This window comes from Pleurodeles waltl, chromosome 3_1, assembly GCF_031143425.1.
Source record: "Pleurodeles waltl isolate 20211129_DDA chromosome 3_1, aPleWal1.hap1.20221129, whole genome shotgun sequence".
NCBI lineage: Eukaryota > Metazoa > Chordata > Amphibia > Caudata > Salamandridae > Pleurodeles > Pleurodeles waltl.
Genome location: NC_090440.1, coordinates 401185998 through 401203849, shown reverse-complemented (window position 1 = coordinate 401203849; position 17852 = coordinate 401185998). Strand labels below are relative to the sequence as shown.

Here is a 17852-nt window from a genome sequence, read left to right as displayed (position 1 = left end):
CACTCCAACCATTCAGAGTTGTGCAAATGGCCCCTGTATGCTGAGAAGTCATTCCCCCCCTTTCAAAACAGATTCTGATGCTTCTCCGATGCACCCTGATTTGCCAGGGCCATCAGCAATGTTGCAACAGCTTTGTGAGCTGAAAATATCCCTAGATAAAATCTTTAGTACTCCTACTGATTTCTCTGGAGTGCCTAAGGGTCCTACATATCTGTGGAGGCCTCTGGTTAGGTTACTGCTGGCAGTTTCGTCCCCAATGCCAACTGTACTGCTCGACCCTGCCTTGAGGCTGGCCACCTCCTTGAGCTCTGCTCCATTGAAATTGGCTCCAGTGCAATATTCGACACAGCCTTTGGTGCTGCAACCTGTGCCACCATTCTGAGTCGCAATACTGCCCCTGACATCACTGATGCTGGAAGAGGAGCTAATAGTTTTATCAGATCCCGCAATGCCCCTTGAGGTCACAAAGAACCCACAAGCAATATTATGATGATGAAAATGCTGAAGATAAGAGCCCTTATGATGATGAAAATATATTCTTGGATGTGCACGATGCCCATTATCTGGATATATCACCAGACACTGGTCTTTGATCCTCGAATCCTGCCACAGCTACAGAGGAATATGCCTCCTTAGGAATGGTAATTAGAGGGGCAGCAGAATTGTTTGACCTAATTACCCTACCAACTACAGAGGTCAAGACCAATGTCCTCACAGAGGATTTGTCACCCAGGCCAAACAAATTAGGAACTGCTTCTCTTTTTAATGAGGCCCTGTTCAATGTAGTGTGGGCACCTGGGGAAAGCCAGGATCTTGCCCTCCAGTCATTAGGCAGATTGCAAGACAGCACAGATCTACCCTCAGGAATCTAAACATCCTCATGCAACACCCCAAACCATAAAGCCTGGTGGTCTAGTCATCACATCAACAAGTAGACTTAATCCCAATGCCCTTCCATTATCCTGCCAGGCAGGGAGTCGGAATGTATGGAGACATTTGTCAAGGTCAGTCACCACTAGCTGCCTGCTCTGGAGGTAATCACATGTGTTCTGGGACAGAGTGACATCTTGCCAGCAGTACCTAATGACATCTGGCCCACCCTGCAACACCTCATCCAAAACGGCCAGTATGCAGTGAAGTACTCCATATGTTCACTTCTAGACACTACAGTTTATCTGGGTAGGGCATTCAGGACAAGTGTTGTGCACCGGTGCCACACCTGGATTTGCTCCACTAACTTTTCAAACGACGCCAAACAGTGCTTAATGGCCATGCACTTTGATGGCTCTTGGCTGTATGGAGGAATGCGGATCCAGCCTTAGAAACTTTGATAGATAGCAAGGGCACAGCCTGTTCTCTTGGCCTAGCTCTGCCCATTCGGCAGTCCTCCAAGCAAATTTACCCCTTTTGAGGATTCGGGAAGGCTACAAGCAGAGATGGTGCCATAATGTACTCCTGCAGCAACTGGCCTCTCAGTCTTTTCGTGGTAGAGGCAGGGGATCGGGTGGACAGTGTCAAGGCCCCTCGGAGTAAAGAACCGCCATGAAAAGGCTGGCGGAAAGGGGAGTCGCAGGGCCCCTGGGGGCCCCATGCAGCTTTTCACTGTCTGCCTAGCAGACAGTGAAAAGCGCAACGGGTGCAATTGCACCCGCCGCACAGCCGCAACACCGCCGGGTCCATTTGGAGCCGACTCCCGTGTTGCGGCCGAGATCCCCGCTGGGCCGGCGGGGATCTCCAAATAGGCCCTGCGGGAGTGCGGCTGCATTGGCGGCCACCCGGTGGTTTCAACTGCCAAGGTTGAAATTAGGGCCTATGTTCTTTGATTTGGAGGGATTTAAAGTCAGTATCTCTAGATTTTGAAATGACCACCCTCTTGAGTACTAAGCAAATACTCTTGAGTATCTGCTTAAATGTACAGTAGGATATATTGCAACCCCAAGGTGAAGCGACTTGAAGATCAATAGATTCAGATCAGAGTGTTTTTTTATTGCCTTTGTTATTGGCTGAGATTATGTTGACAAGAGCTCTTTCTTCTTGCTTTAATTTGAGTAGTAGAGCCTTTTGTCCCACAGATTAGTCCACTGACTTAAATTTGAGATAAATTTGAGCTTGGAATTCAGCACCCTAAATACTGATCTATATAGTTTCCAGGGAAAGCTATCAACCTTTAGGTTATCATTCAAAGGAAATTTGCATTCAGTACTCTAAACAATAGTTTCAAAGATGGATCCATATGATGCTGTACTGTCTTGGCTAATGCAAATCTTAATGCTGCTGCATTCTTTTCCAGCTCTTGCATATGCCACTTGTGGTATCCTGCGGCATCGAATTCCACCTCTGGCTACTTGTAGGACATTGTGCTGGAAATTGAATGGTTGCCTAGCTTCTATGTTCAAATGGCTCCACATGTCTTTTTGAGAAGGTGGGGACTTTAGTTTTATCTTGATTTACCTCAGGTTTGTTGTGTTGACAGTAGCTGTGGAGGTTATTTAGTGAATGCTGAAGGCACATGGTAGTGTAATCTAAAATTGCTATATGGACAGCAAATTGCAGGACGTGCAGCGGATGGCCATTTGTCTTAGGTGGACATGTTCTTTAATTTACACTTGTCAGCTATGTAGGCGATGAACAGATTCATCCGTCACCGAGCCGGGAGACTTCATTGGTCGAGACCTGTGTTGACAGATATCTTGTTGGACAGAGTGCCATCTGTGTCCAGTTTCACTTCGACCCATTGTATGGAATAAAGTGAGATAATTACTTTAAAGATTTTGTGTTGAGAGCCCCATTTGGTCAGTTTTGCCAAGAGAATGCCCCCATCAATAGTGCTGAAAGCTTTTTTTAAAGTCAGTGAAGAATACTTTAAGAGATCTACCCATTCCTATGGTTTTGTGTACAAGATAGGAAAGTGCCAGGATGTTGTCCATAGTTCTGCTTTTTCTCTAAACCATGCTGGAACCAGAGTAATTAGTTTGAAATTTGTCACCCACTCACAAAGATCAGCCAGAATGAATGAGGCATGTTTTTTTGGCCTCCACATCTAAGTGGGCTATTAACCTATAGTTAAATGGATCTTTTCTATTCCCCTTTTTATTGATTTGATAGATATAGGATTCTTGCCACAATGTGAAAGTTGCAGATGAAAGGTAGCAGATTTCAAAAACCTTTCTCAATGGTTCCAACCTAACCAAAAGATTGCTGAAAACGTGTTCCAGCCAGAAGCTATATCCTTCTGACTTTTGGTGATTATTGTCGATAGTTTCTCGCAGGTTAGCCTTGTTCAGTCATGTGGGTCATAATTTTCTTGTTGGTTGACCACAGCATATAGCTCATCCTTTCTCTATTGATGAGCCAGTGTTTCCTGTGCAGGTATTAACGGTGATCTGTTTAAGTGTTTTTTCTTTTACATTGTCATTGGTTACATAAGGGCTTTTAAAAATTCTTCCCACTCTGTAGAGTTTATTTGGCTGAGAATTTCGCTATTGTTATCAGAGAAAATTCTGGGGACCCAGAGAAGAATCTGTGGCCCTATCTCTTGAAATTGCTCAAGATGCTTGAGAGTCAGGATTTGTGGAGGAACACCTAAAGCTTCTCATTGACTGTTCTTTTTGCCTCCCACATGAGTTTTTGTAACTTTTCCTTTGATGGGTGACTTATGTTTTTAGGCCTTCTCCACTGTTAGGTTTGTTTGTTTGTCTAATCATTCACAGCTAGATTTTACCTTATCACTTATTCTGTCTACATAAAGCATGTTTTCTAGTTCCTTCAAGGCCTTTGAAAAAATGAAACCTGGGGCGGGGGGAGTATTAGATTTTAAGAATGTAGACAGAAAGTCAAAGAAGTCTGGAGTTGTGGTACTCATAGAGCCTTTCCCCCATTGTTGAAGACCATCATATTAATTTGGCTTTTCAGCCCATGTCCTCTCTTACTACATTACAGGTTTTGTATTGTTTAAATGCTGAGGTCGTTTTTTGAGATGAGTGAACACTTTCTAGTCAGTGCTCAATGTAAATTCCTTTATTTGGTTGACCAGACTTATCAGAGTGTATATTGTCCTCAGTGGCAAGACAACTACCATACTAGAAACTCAGTGAGTTGCTACGAGCTCTCATTAGAAGTTCCTTTAAGCCCTTTTACACATCTTCTCTGCAAATGCTGTCATGGAAATATCACCCAGAAGAACTGGAGAAATGTAACCCTAAGCCGTTCGCTCTCCATACCTATCATTTGAAAAATCCAGAGTTACTCTTACAACAAACCCACTTTTCATGTTGACAGTTACTTCATCCTTCAACTTGAATCTGAAGATCCATCTGCCCTGGCTGAGAAGGGCCTACTTAGTGGTCTATGGCAATGTGTTTATAAAGCACATGTATGCAGGGAGATGCTGAACACTGAAAGGTTTTGCCTCATTGAAAGAGAGGAAGAGGAAAGTTTAAAATATTTGTATGCATTTTAAAAGAGAATTCTATGATGAAAACTGAAGATAAAAAGTCTCAGAGATTGGCAGCAGCCACTAAGAAAGCTCTATCAAGTTGGGTTGCTGTGCAATTTTTCAGAATATTTGGTTAGACATTTTTAGTTGACCAGACAGCTGTGGAGTTTTTGGTGTTGTCTAGAGTGGGTAGGAAACATTTGGTTTATATGCAAACCTTCTATAAAACAAAAGGCATTGCATCAGTAACATACGGTACAGGAGCTTGGTGCTTTACTGATGTGTCTTTTTTACAAATGGAGGACAACTGGGTTTTTTAGTCTTCTTATGGAGTTACCCTTAAATACTCACAAAGTACTTCAAACTATTCTTGTTATGAGAAGTATGGTACTGCTTACTTGGAAACTGAAATCAAGAAGACATTTTATTGTGGCTTTCTCTCTGGTTAAATCCAGCTACTATTTATATAAAAAGAGAAAAAAGAAAAGATTACATGAGCATGGAGACTAGTAATACATTTCTGGAGCTCACTACTTTAACAGAAAGTGCAGACCTGTGGTCTTTGGAATTTTTGCGTTCACCTTGCGATATAGTCAGGTAGGATGAGATCTGGGTAAAACGTTTCTTTAGAACAGAAACATTTAAACAGAGAACCTGTTTAATTTATGAAAACAGCTAGATTCAGTTTTTTGTAAAAAAAAAAAGAAAAGAAAAACAGCTTTGGTAATGGAACCCTACGTAAGTCTAGTTCCTGCGTCATACTTACTAAACATTTTAACACTGTTAGGATAGGCATTGCACATCACATCACATCATTTCGTAAGGGATGGGTTTTTCTGAAATGCCATATCTCCCCATGTAATAATATTTAAACACGAAAGTGAAGCACTTTGTTTTGTCATCTTTTGTCTGCTACTGTTAAGCTGAGCAATGCAGCTCAAGATAAACTCCAATTTGAATGGCTGATGGTCTCATTTTTATGTTGATGGAAAATTACTGTTTTAGAATTGTACCCTTGTGATAAATTTGCATTTTTCCCCTGGTGACGGACCTCTTTTCAGGCTTACAGGTGTGGCAACGGTTCCTTCAGAAACTGTAGAATATGTATCTGCTGATCCCCTTCATAGTACCCCAGTGCGACCAACATTTGCTATTCACTCAACCTTAAAGGACCTCCTTTTGTGGCTTTCCATACTTGTCCCCTAAAGATTCTGAGATGGAAAACTGTCTTTTTAGTATAAGTCACCTCAGTTATGAGGGTGAGATAGCTGTAAGTTCTTTAGCTTTTCCTCCTTTGACCGTGTTCTCAAAAGGAAAAGGTGACTATGCAAATGAAGCCCTCCTTCTTGTGCTATCCCTTTGATGACTTTCCTTATATCACCTCTTCCTTTTAAGAAAGAGAAGCTCAATCTATACGGTAAACTGTGCATCAAGCATTCTTGTAGTCTGGTTAATAAAACTACTTATGAGAGTTTCTGTGCTTCTTTACGAGAGGAACGGTTCCAACCTATTTCAGTTTGTGTATTGAACTAGTCCAGTCTTATTATCAGTCATCCACATGGGCCTCTTTGTACTCTTTCACCTGGCAAATTTATTCTGAGGGAATGTAGCAGAGCCCAGTCATAATCTGATAAGATTGGGCTTCAGTGATTCTGGATTATCCTCAGCATTCTTTAAAATTTGCTAAGTGAGTGGTTCATACAATGAATCTGGGAGTGAATATGCATTAGATAAAAGGTTACTTTCCTTTGGTAATTTTCTTTCTCATTGATACAGGTCTCGCAATTTCCTTATCACCATCCATCCTACCCTCTTGAGAATGGTTCTTGGTGGTTCTGCTTTTATTTTGCTTTTTACATGCATTGTCTCTGTTGTGGTGTCACCGACTACAGTACTACTGCACATAGAAAGTCATATGTCACTTCAGGTCTACTCAACACCACCACTCTCATGCAATGCTTCTTCACTCTGCTCAAGTGGAACTGCTAAAAATGTATCTGAATCCACTATGGCACCTGAGATTAGGGTTCATACAAGCAGTCTACGGGAGCTATCAGTTGGTGGTATGTGTGGCTGTAGATACACATGCTGTGCATAATCTTGCCATCTTGTGTTGGACTTGGAGGTGTGCAAGTTTGTTTTTCGTCAAAGAAAGTCTTTAGAGTCACTAGGTAATTTCACTCCTCCTTTCATTGGTAATGCACATGATCATCAACTACATTGTTAGATTGTTTTCTTCTGCCATTGGATCGGACGTGTGCTCTCGTGCTCTGGTTTGACGACGCCGTGCCCCACTCTTCTCGTTTCATACCTGCTTTTTGTCGTTATTGTTATCGATTGCGGTCTTCTCTCACTCTCTCTTCCGTTTGGTTAGACGACTCCAGCTTCGTCAGGGTGACTCACCTCGACCGCGGCCCTTCCTGGGGCTTTGCCTCTTGGGGCCTTACTTTGATCCTTAGATGACCCTCCCCCACCATTCCCACTCGGGGATGGAATGGATGCACTTTTGTTAGTGTCCTCGGTGTCTTCATACAAACGACCACAGATAAAAAAAAAACACCTTGCCTAGAGGCTACTACTGAGGATCATATAAGGTTAGCAACTCCAAAGGCAGAGGCAAATGCAGATTCACCAAACCACCCGCTACCACCACTAAACCGTAACTTACCTCTCATCCCCCCCTCCCTGATCACACAACACTTGTTGGGGGTCATCTACAATGGTAATTTGTTGCCTGGTGGAATATCACCTCCGACCAGTGGGTGTTGGATATTATCCATCATGGTAATTATCTGGAGCTCACTTCCACACCACCCAACATTCCACCTCAGAAAGACACTAACCACAGCATCCAGCATTGCTCAGGGAAAAAGTATAAGCACTCCTCAAAAAAGGAGCTGTAGAACCCATTCCTCTCCACCAACAGGGCACAGGAGTCTATTCGCTATGCTTTCTTATTCCCAAAAAGGACGGGTCCCTTAATCTAATATGGGATCTAAGACCCCTAAACGAGTACTGTTGGAAAATGGAACTTTTTGCAGGGTGACGCCTAAACGTTTTGCCTCCCCCCCCCCCTACTTTTTCTGACCTTGTTTTTGTTGGCTTTAGGAATCTGTGCACTTTACAACTGCAAACCAGTGCTAAGGTGCTTGTGCTCTCTCCCCTAAACATGGTCATATTGGTTTATCCCCAATTGACATATTTAATGTACTCCTATGTTCCTACTATGTGTAACCAGGGCCTGTAAATTAAATGCTACTAGTGGACCAGCAGCATTGATTGTGCCTCCCAATCAAGCAACCCTTTAACCACGTCTCAGGCCTGCCATTGCAGAGCATGTGTCTGCAGTTTTCCCTGCCATGCCGACCTGGCAAAATAATCCTTTAGCCAGGGCCAAGTCTTTCCAATTTATATACATAAGTCACCCTTAAGGTAGGCCCGAGAAAACCCAGAGGGCAGGGTGCCATGTATTTAAAAGGCAGGACATGTACTTTTAAGTTTTACATGTTCTAGTAGTGAAAACTCCCAAAGTAGTTTTTCACTACTGCAAGGCCTATCTCTCCCATAGGATGGCTTGGGGATTACCTTATTACATCCTATAAGTGTAATTCCCAGTCTGGAAGAGATACGTTTTTTGAGTTTGGTGTCTCTGTAATCACAATTTTAAATCACAACTTATGGTGAAGTCTGATTTTATATTCTAATTCTGAAAATGCCACTTTTAGAAAGTTGGCATTTTCTTGCTTTAGCTCTTTGGTGCCTGCTGCCTTTCTCTGATCACTTGTCTTGGGTGGGTGACAGTTGGGCTTTATGTGTTCCCCGTAGACAGCAACACACAATAGGAGCTTAGATGTGACTTGATGGGTGGTCCTGGAAGGAAGGAAGGGGAGTACCAGGGCTCAGCCTCACACCTGAATAGGCTGTGTCCTATCCCCACACAAAGGGCTGCATTACCCCCGTAGTGTGTCTGGAGCCAGGGCAGGACCTCTGTACACTTCGAAGACCTGTCTTTGAACTCTCCCCCACTTCAAAGGCCTAACTGGGTATAAGTACTGGACCTCAGACACTACAACTTCAGTACACTTGCGGACCTGTGACTACTCTGCTGGGAAGAAGTGCTGCTGAAGGATTGTCACTCTGCTTGACTGCTGCTTTGTTGGACTCCTGTCTTGCTGTGCTGCCCTTCTGCCTGATGTTCCCCTACCTGGGTGAGAAGAACTGGAACTGCATCACTTGAACCCAGAGTGATTCCATGGGCCAGCTGACTGGTCACCTGATCTGCAGTCTCAGGGACATAAAAGACTTAACCAGCCTACTTCTGCCCCTGGACTCTGCCAGCTGTGAGTCTGCCTTGCCAAGCGGTGCTAACCCAGTAGTGGACCCATGGAAGCGGGCCTTAGGTTCTAGCTCCAGCATAACCAATGCGTCCGTTGTGTGGCTCGGAACCAGTGCATTGCTCCTGTTGCAGGAATTGGAACCATCTCATCACTCCTGTTGTGAGGATTGGAACCAGCATATCGCTACTGTTGCGTAGAGTGGAACCGTCACATCACTGCTGTTGCTGGAACAGACCCGGTGGCAAATAATTGTATTTATTAAATTTGGCTCAATGTTTCTAGCCGGGTATGGAATACCTTTGTGTAGTGTTTTCACTATTCTGCTGTTTGAAGTGTTGCACAAATACGTTACACATTGCCCCTAAGTTAAATTTGACTGCTCTGTGCCAAGCTACCGGAGGGGTGAGCAAAGGTTAATTTAGAGTTTGCTTGACACTTAGAATTGTCGTTGCTGCTTGAATAAGGTTTACACCCCGATACACAAACACCGTAATTTCTAACAAGTACATTCTCTCAGTGCACTTTCATGTTGTTACTCTTCAAGATGTCATCCCGTTATTAGAACAAGGCGAATTCAAGGACACCTGCTTCCAAATTCCTATTCATCTAGCACATCACCAGTATCTAAAGTTTGTAATAAATTGACAGCATTTCTAGTTCAGAGTGCTTCCCTCTAGCACCCAGGGTCTTTACAGTAGTAGCCACTCAACTGCGCAGACAGAGCATACATGTCTTTCCATACCTAGACGATTGGCTCATCAAGAGTGTGACTCAACAAAAGTTTTACTATCACGCTCAGGTCACCTTAAACCTACTTCGTGAACTAGGCTTCACCATCATAACCTTAAAGTCCGAAAACCAACCCTGTCAGATCCAACCTTACCTAGGAGCTATTCTCAGCTCAGAATTAGGAATAACTTACCAGAATATTGCCAGGATACAATCATTCCAGGCACGTACTCCCCAATTTAACCCGGTCAACAGGTGACAGTCAGGACAGTCACGTGCCTCCTCTCTATGATGGCCTCATGTATCACCATTTCATTGGTGCCAGACTAAACATGTGTGTTTCAGGAATGCTTAGCGCACCACTGGACTCAAGCGTAGGGTCAATGGGAAGATCTAGTGTTGGTCTGCCGTCAAGCTTGCCATTTTCTGCAGTGGTGGAACACCAGCAATCTATTAAAAGGATTTCTTTTCCTAGACCCAGGTCCATAGAGGGCCATAACAACGGATGCCTCCCTTACAGAATGGGGAGAGCATTTGCAAGATCTAACTGTCCAGGACAGGTGGACACCAAATCAGGGACATCTCCACATATATAACTTAAAACTACCAGCCGTTTACCTAACACTGAAAGCCTTCCTTCCTCTTCTAATTGGCAGGGTAGTCCTCATCAAAACAGACAACATGACAGCCATGTACTACCTCCAAAAGCAAGGGGGCACCAGATCCCCCTCAACCCCATTCTCATTTAGTCAAGACCACTTGAAGGTGGGCTCTCCGACACAATATTCATCTCTTAGCAGAGTACCTACAAGTCCACAAGTGGGAACTCCATCCGCAAGTTCTCCTCCAATATTTCCAGCATTGGTGAAGACCACACATAGACCTCTTCGCCACAGTAGAAAATGTCAAATGGCCGAACTCTGCCTCCAGGTTTCCACACCCACAGTCCTAGGGCAACGCATTGTGGATGAGTTGGTCAGTGATATTTGCTTAGGCTTTTCTACCTCTCCCACTGCTTCTCTTTGTAGTTTGCAAACTTTGGCAGACATCTCTCACCCTCATCCTGGTGGCACCCACATGGGCATGACTACCTTGGTTCACTATACTCCTCAAACTCTCCATAGGTCCCCACAAAACACTCCCCAACAGGCAGGACCTTCTCATGCAGAACCTTGCAGAAGTCAGACACCCGGACTCAGGTCCCTCAACCTTGTGATCTGACTTCTGAAGTCCTAATATTTGTTTACCTCAATCTCCCACTAGACTGTATGGACATTCTTAAAGAGGCGTGCAGTCCTACTACTCAGGCCTGTTGCGCTGCTAAGTGAAAAAGATTTGTTTGTTATTGCCACTCCAACCACTTCGATCCATTAGCATGCAAGGTACAAGACATTGTCTACTATTTATTTCCCCTGCACACCTCTAGTTGGGTCTTTACATCCATAAGGCTACACCAGCGATAATAGCCCCAAACCTACAAAATAGGCTACATACTTCCCTATTTAGAATTCCAGTCATCAAATCCTTCTCGGAAGGTCTTAAGAGTCATTTCAATCAGGTTCCACCAGCTCCAACATTGAATCTCAATATTGTATTGATAAGATAAAAGATCCCTCCATTTGTGCACTTCCACTCCTGCCCCCTCCAGATTCTATCCTGGAAGGTAACATTCCTGGTCACTGTCCCTTCGCTTAGACATGTCAGTGAGCTTCAGGCATTGACCTTGGAAGAACCCTTCTTCCAAATACACAGGGGCAAGGTTGTACTCTGTACCAATCCCACATTCCTCCCAAAGGTGGTGTCTCAGTTCCAACTAAATCAATCCATTGAACTACCTTTGTTTTTTTGCCGACCCTGACTCAGTCGAAGAAAGGGATCTACATACATTAGATGTGAAATGAGCTCTCATGTGTTACATTGACAGAACTAAATCATTCAGGAAGACACAACTTTTTGTTGCTTTCCCCAAACCTCACAAGGGAAGGGACAATTCTAAATCAGACATTGCAAGATGGATTGCTAAATACATCCAAACGTGCTATGCTAAAGCTAAAAGAACTTTACTCATTCCTCCTGGAGCCCATTCCACTTGTAGGGGCTTCAATGTCCTTCCTAGGAAATATCCCTATAGCTTACATATGCAAAGCAGCTACATAGTCTCTACCACATACCTTTAGAAAACATTACTGTGTAGATGTGCTGCCCATCAACAAAGCAATATGAGTAAAGAGTTTCTCCGTACACTCCTCCCCGGACACCTGTGCTTGTTACAGTTACTTTCACTCCTCTTTCACAAACTCCTTTGGCATGAACATCTATCTATATTACGCATTGCTTCACATTTCATCCTCACCCGCCATGTGTGAAAATAATCTATCAGTGGAGTCGATGACCATGTGCATTGCTGGTAAAAGAAGGACTCACAGCACCTTATGACTCAAAAGACATTCTCCGAAGAAAAACAACTTGCACACATCCGAGTCCAGTACTAGATGGCAGGATTATGCACAGCATGTGAATCTACAGCACTACATGCCACAGACAGATGCTTACGGGTTAAGTAACATTTTCCTTTTCATCAGAAAGAATGTTACTGAAGATGTTAGTAATTTGTTCATTTGATAGTAGTCATTGTTTATCATAAATGTCATTGGCATACATTATTTTCACAATTTCAGTTTTCCTGGAAGGACTTGGAAAACGTTTCCTCAGGTCAAGTATCTCGCTCCTCCTTATGAGTTTATCATAGTATTGTCAAAACTAATAGGGCCACTGATAGAGTGCAAAAATATTTCTGCCATTATCTGTGTATGGTGGGGCTATCAGTGTGCTCAAATCTTTAATGAAGCTCATGAATATTCTCTTTAATTAATAGGTAGCCCACTACACAGGCTGTCTGTTGTGGCTTCTCCTTACTTTGCTTTAACCTGTTGGGTACCCAGGACGAGCTGGTCGTCCTGCTATGGGCCCCCGGGGGTAGCGCTAGCGCTCCCCCAGATGGCTGAGCATCCCTCTCCCCTGGGCAGAGATGGAAGGGGAATCACTTCCTCTTCCACCCCCACCCCTCCGCCCCCGTGAACCCCTGTGGCGTCTCAGATGACGTTAGCGCGCTTTCGCGTGCTGACCTCATCAGAGGCCTTCCCTCCAGCGCTGGAAGCTCAGCTTCCAGCGCCCGATCGAAGGAGAAATGGTTTGCATTTCTTCTCCGATCACGTGGAGGGGGCAGAGAGGCATGAAAGGAGAAGAAAGGCCTTTCTTCTCCTTTCATGTCTCTCTGAGCATTTCTGCTGCCCGATCGTGATGCGATCGGGCAGCAGAAATGCCCCTAGACAGCAGAGAATTTTTTCTGTTTTGCATTTATGAAATAAGGGGAGCGGCTCCTTGGGCAAGGGCCGCACCCAAGGGGGGCAATTTATTTCTAGACCATTTCTGCCCCCCCTGGGGGCATATTACTGTTGGCCATAACTGTCCCCAATGGGGACAGATTGGCCTATTTTTGGAAGGCCCATCACCAGAGACCAAGGAAGATTGTTTTTCAAAATAAGAGGGGCCAAAGTTGTTCTGCCCACCAGCAATTACCCCCGATCCACACCCCGGGGGTCTGAAAGTCTACTAGATGCCAGGGAATACAAAAAATAAAAGAAAATAGTGGGGTGGTGGCTACCAACCAGTATGGGCCTGGTTATGCCCCCACCCGAACTGAAAGGGCTAAAAGTCTTTCAGCTCTCCCCCTCACACTAAAACATCTTATCCCAAGGCAAGCAAGAGGACATTTGATTATTTTTGTTTTTTGTTTTACATTTGGGCCATGAGAGCTTGGTAACTCTCAAAATTGTCCCACTTGGAATGGTGAGGGCTGCACTTTTTTTTACTTTGGGACGCTGCCATGTAGAAAAATCCACAAGACTTAGACACATCTGAAAACTGAACATCTAGTTGATTCCAGGGTGTTGTGCTTCACATGTACCCGGCACCATTTCCTTACCCACAATGCCCTGCAAACCTGCAACTTTGCTAGAAAGCACACATTTTTCCCACATTTTTGTGATGGAACCTTCCGGAATCTGCAGGAATCCACAAAATTCCTACCACCCAGCACTGTCTCATCTATACCGAGAACATTTCTGCTGCACTTGTCAGCCTTAAATTTTTTTTTTTTCAAACTGCCCTTTTGGACCCACTTTGGTTCCCCCTCAATTTCGACGTGTTTTTGGCTTTTCCCTGTCACAAACATTTGGCCCATCTACACAAGTGAGGTATTATTTTTATCGGGAGACTTGGGGGAACGCTGGGTGGAAGGAAATTTGTGGCTCCTCTCAGATTCCAGAACTTTCTGTCACAGAAATGTGAGGAAAAAGTGTTTTTTGAGCCAAATTTTGAGGTTTGCAAAGGATTCTGAGTAACAGAACCTGATGAGAGCCCCACAAGTCACCCAGTCTTGGACTCCTCCAGGTCTCTAGTTTTAAAAAATGCACAGGTTTGGTAGGTTTCCCTAGGTGCCAGCTGAGCTAGAGGCCAAAATCCACAGGTAGGCACTCTTTTTTCTTTGGGAAAATGTGATGTGTCCACGTTGTGTTTTGGGGCATTTCCTGTTGCTAGGCCTACCCACACAAGTGAGGTACCATTTTTATTGGGAGACGTGGGGGAACATAGAATAGCAAAACAAGTGTTATTGCCCCTTGTCTTTCTCTACATTTTTTCCTTCCAAATATAAGACAGTGTGCAAAAAAGACGTCTAGTTGAGAAATGCCCTGTAATTCACATGCTAGAATGGGCACCCCAGAATTCAGAGATGTGCAAATAACCACTGCTCCTCAACACCTTATCTTGTGCCCATTTTGGAAATACAAAGGTTTTCTTGATACCTATTTTTCACTCTTTATATTTCAGCAAATGAATTGCTGTATACCCAGTATAGAATGAAAACCCACTGCAAGGTGCAGCTCATTTATTGGCTCTGGGTACCTAGGGTTCTTGATGAACCTACAAGCCCTATATATCCCCGCAACCAGAAGAGTCCAGCAGACGGATCAGTATATTGCTTTAAAAAATCTGACATTGCAGGAAAAAGTTACAGAGTAAAATGTAGAGAAAAATTGCAGTTTTCTTCACCTCAATTTCAATATTTTTTTATTTCAGTTATTTTCTGTAGGAAACCCTTGTAGGATCTACACCAATTACCCATTGCTGAATTCAGAATTTTGTCTACTTTTCAGAAATGTTTAGGTTTATGGGATCCAGCATTGGTTTCACACCCATTTCTGTCACTGACTGGACGGAGGAAGAAAGCACAAAAAATCATAAAAATGGGGTATGTCCCAGTAAAATCCCAAAATTGTGTTAAAAAATTGGGTTTTCTGATTCAAGTCTGCCTGTTCCTGAAAGCTGGGAAACTGGTGATTTTAGCTTTGCAAACCCTTTGTTGATGCCAATTTCAGGGAAAAAAACACAAGCCGCCTTCTGCAGCCCTTTTTCCCAATATTCTTTTTATTTTATTTTATGAATTTTTCACTGTATTTTGGATAATTTCTTGGTCTCCTTCAGGGGAACCCACAAAGTCTGGGTACCTCTAGAATCCCTAGGATGCTGGAAAAAAGGACGCAAATTTGGCGTGGGTAGCTTATGTGGACAAAAAGATATGAGGGCCTAAGCGCACCCAGCCCCAAATAGCCAAAAAAAGGCCTGGCATCTGAGGGGGAAAAGGCCTGGCAGTGAAGCGGTTAAGCACCTTGTGCTCATCCCTAGAATGTTGTGAGGTTGCTGTGTTGTGTGCACAGAGGATATTCTTGTTCAGTTGAAACTCCACTAAATCTGCGTCATTGCAATGTGGGCCGGACTTAACACCACTTTTTGTCTAGATATGAGACCATGAACAGCTAAGCAGTGTTTAAACAGTTCTGGTTTGTTGCTGACCCCGCTGTTGGTGCTTCAAATTAAATTAGTTTGTCACTGATTCAGTCAGAAAATCCAAAATTATGAATATGGCCATTGATGCAATTAAGATATAGACATATACAAAAAGGTTTAGGCAGCAGATTTATTGGGAGGATTAACAAACATAATTAATCTACAAGAGCAAAAGTATAGGAATCTGAACCAATATGATATTCAGATGGATTGATGCCTTTGGCTGTGCATCATATTTAGTATATTAAATCATATGTTGCTTGATCATAGCTGCATATTGTACTGCAAATTGATAATTCTATCTCTTTCTAACTGAAAAAAGAAAGATTTATACAAGTTTCATCTTCCCCTCTACATTTGGATTAGGAATTTTTCCTTTCCCTGGGTCCTGGCCAAATCTCACTGTAGACCTTTTTGTGTGGTTCTCTAGGTAGGTTTCCCCAAAAGGAGTCCCAAAAAATATATACAAATAACATTTTTAGATATTTTCAGTGCCCCCATATAGGAAAGATGTGTGGCTTAACTCATTCTAGAAAAAGCATGAATGATTGAGCATTAGAGGAAATGTAATCAGCCTTCTGACTGTGGAGTGCAATTAAACACTATCTAAAGCTGTGTTTACATTTTCATTTAGGATCCTTCCTCAGACGAACGTTTCCATGTGGAACTACATTTTAGTCCTGGAGTGAAGGGCTGTGATGAAGAGGAGAATGCTCCCACTGGGTTTGGATTCCGCCCAGCATCTGCAGAGGTCAGTGATTTGAATATTTTTATTCATTTACTTGTTTAACAGTTTTATATAGTGTTTCTGAGCTTTGTGGCATTAGCCTGATTTACAAAGGACTAAGAGAGAAACAATGAAACTGTAATGGCAAGGAAACAACAGTAACCTCAAACAATAGCTTTTTGGAATTCACTGGGAGGCATGGAGACTTCTGCTTAATTTTCTGAACAAGAGTGAAGGTGGTGAATCTCACAGTTCAGCTTGAAGAAGTTAGATAAAGAGATTGTAGAGATTTGATTTAATGCATGACAGGTTTTTAATTTAATGCATGAAAGGTCTCAAATTTAGATATTCTGTAGTGTAGAGAGATTTTGCTGTTGAGGGCTCTTTAGCTGCATGAGATGCTGTCAAGGTTCCCCAAATATGGGTGTCAGTTTAGACAACTGTTTAAGACAGACAATTTATCCATGTTTCAGTGGGAAAATACTTAAGATACCTTATTCAGTGCCATTGTTGTATTGCTTTCAATGTAACCTTATTAATGGGATTGTTGGGTGTAAAATAACTTGAAGAAGACATCCACTCAAACCTTGTATGCATTGAAAGAACTCTGTTGTGATTTTGGATCTACAGATTTAGCCTACTCTGTTACTTATGCCATGTACAAGCTGCAGATTCTGATCTAATAGTAGATTGTATTTCTTTATGTTGATAAGAGTGTAAGTGGAATCAGCATGTGATGTCCTGTATGCTTCCTGTGATAGACTGAGCCAGAAAACTTCCTAGTTTTTTGGATGCTTATATGTTATGGATGCCAGGCTCTGCAAACTGGACAACCAGGCACTTTCTGAGGGAGTAGTGTGATAGTTACTCTTACTGGACATAGCTGACTGAGTGGGGGAGTGTTCCTATTTTGGCCAAACTGACTTTTGCAATGAATGTAATCCTGATCGATTGTGTAATCCTAGAGTAAGACTACTTTGGATCCTGTGCCTGTAACAGTTTTCATAGCTAGCAAATGAATGGCATTTTTAACTTTTTTTACATTCGTACATTTGGCATCAACTAGATAGAAATAATGCAATACCTATTAATATCCTCTGTGAGGTTGGTATGGATGTATGCATCTTATTTTGTAGAACTCTGTTGTTTGTCAAATTATCCTTTTATTTATTATTTTTATCTTGTTCTGGTATTTCTGAAGCCACATTGGCAGCATAGTGCTTTACATATAGCAGACAAAGGAACTTATCAAGAGAAAAATAATATTTAATAAGAAGAAATTTTCATTTCAATTGTATGAGTTTGTGACATTGAGCAAAGTGTTGGGCAAGAGGAGAAGTGAATTCCACTGCTCTCATAAGACAGCAAAGGAGAAAGGACTTGGGGAGTCAACTAGTTTGGTATATGTAGCTTGAATAAGCGAATCTCCAGTTTTCTCCTCAAAGAAGGATGCTGGTAACGTCCCTTATTTCAGGATTCTTGTCCCATCTTTGGGGGGGGCTGAACAAGAGAAAGCCTTGTTTGCAGTAGTTTTCTTGATTTACTTATACAGTAATGCTTCTGGGGTACTAAAATATGAAGAGGTGTGTTATTCTCTTGTCCTTCCTTCAATAGTTAGTATATTTTGTTACACAGTCATTTCTTTAGTGCCTGAGGAGTGCTAGGGAAACTCAAATGTCCATGTGATGGATAAAAAACACAATTATAGGAGTACAGA

At 42.8% G+C, this 17852-nt stretch overlaps 1 protein-coding gene across 15 annotated transcripts in view; it reads left to right on the top strand.

Annotated features, from left to right (window-relative positions):
* The window catches only part of PPIP5K1 (diphosphoinositol pentakisphosphate kinase 1), a 1126642-nt gene that overhangs the window by 879254 nt on the left and 229536 nt on the right, over positions 1 to 17852 (top strand). For all 15 annotated transcript variants that reach the window (XM_069222621.1, XM_069222618.1, XM_069222612.1 and 12 more), the window contains one exon: positions 16043 to 16159. In XM_069222621.1, coding sequence (XP_069078722.1) covers positions 16043 to 16159 — 117 coding nt within the window. The remainder of the gene's footprint in view (positions 1 to 16042; positions 16160 to 17852) is intronic.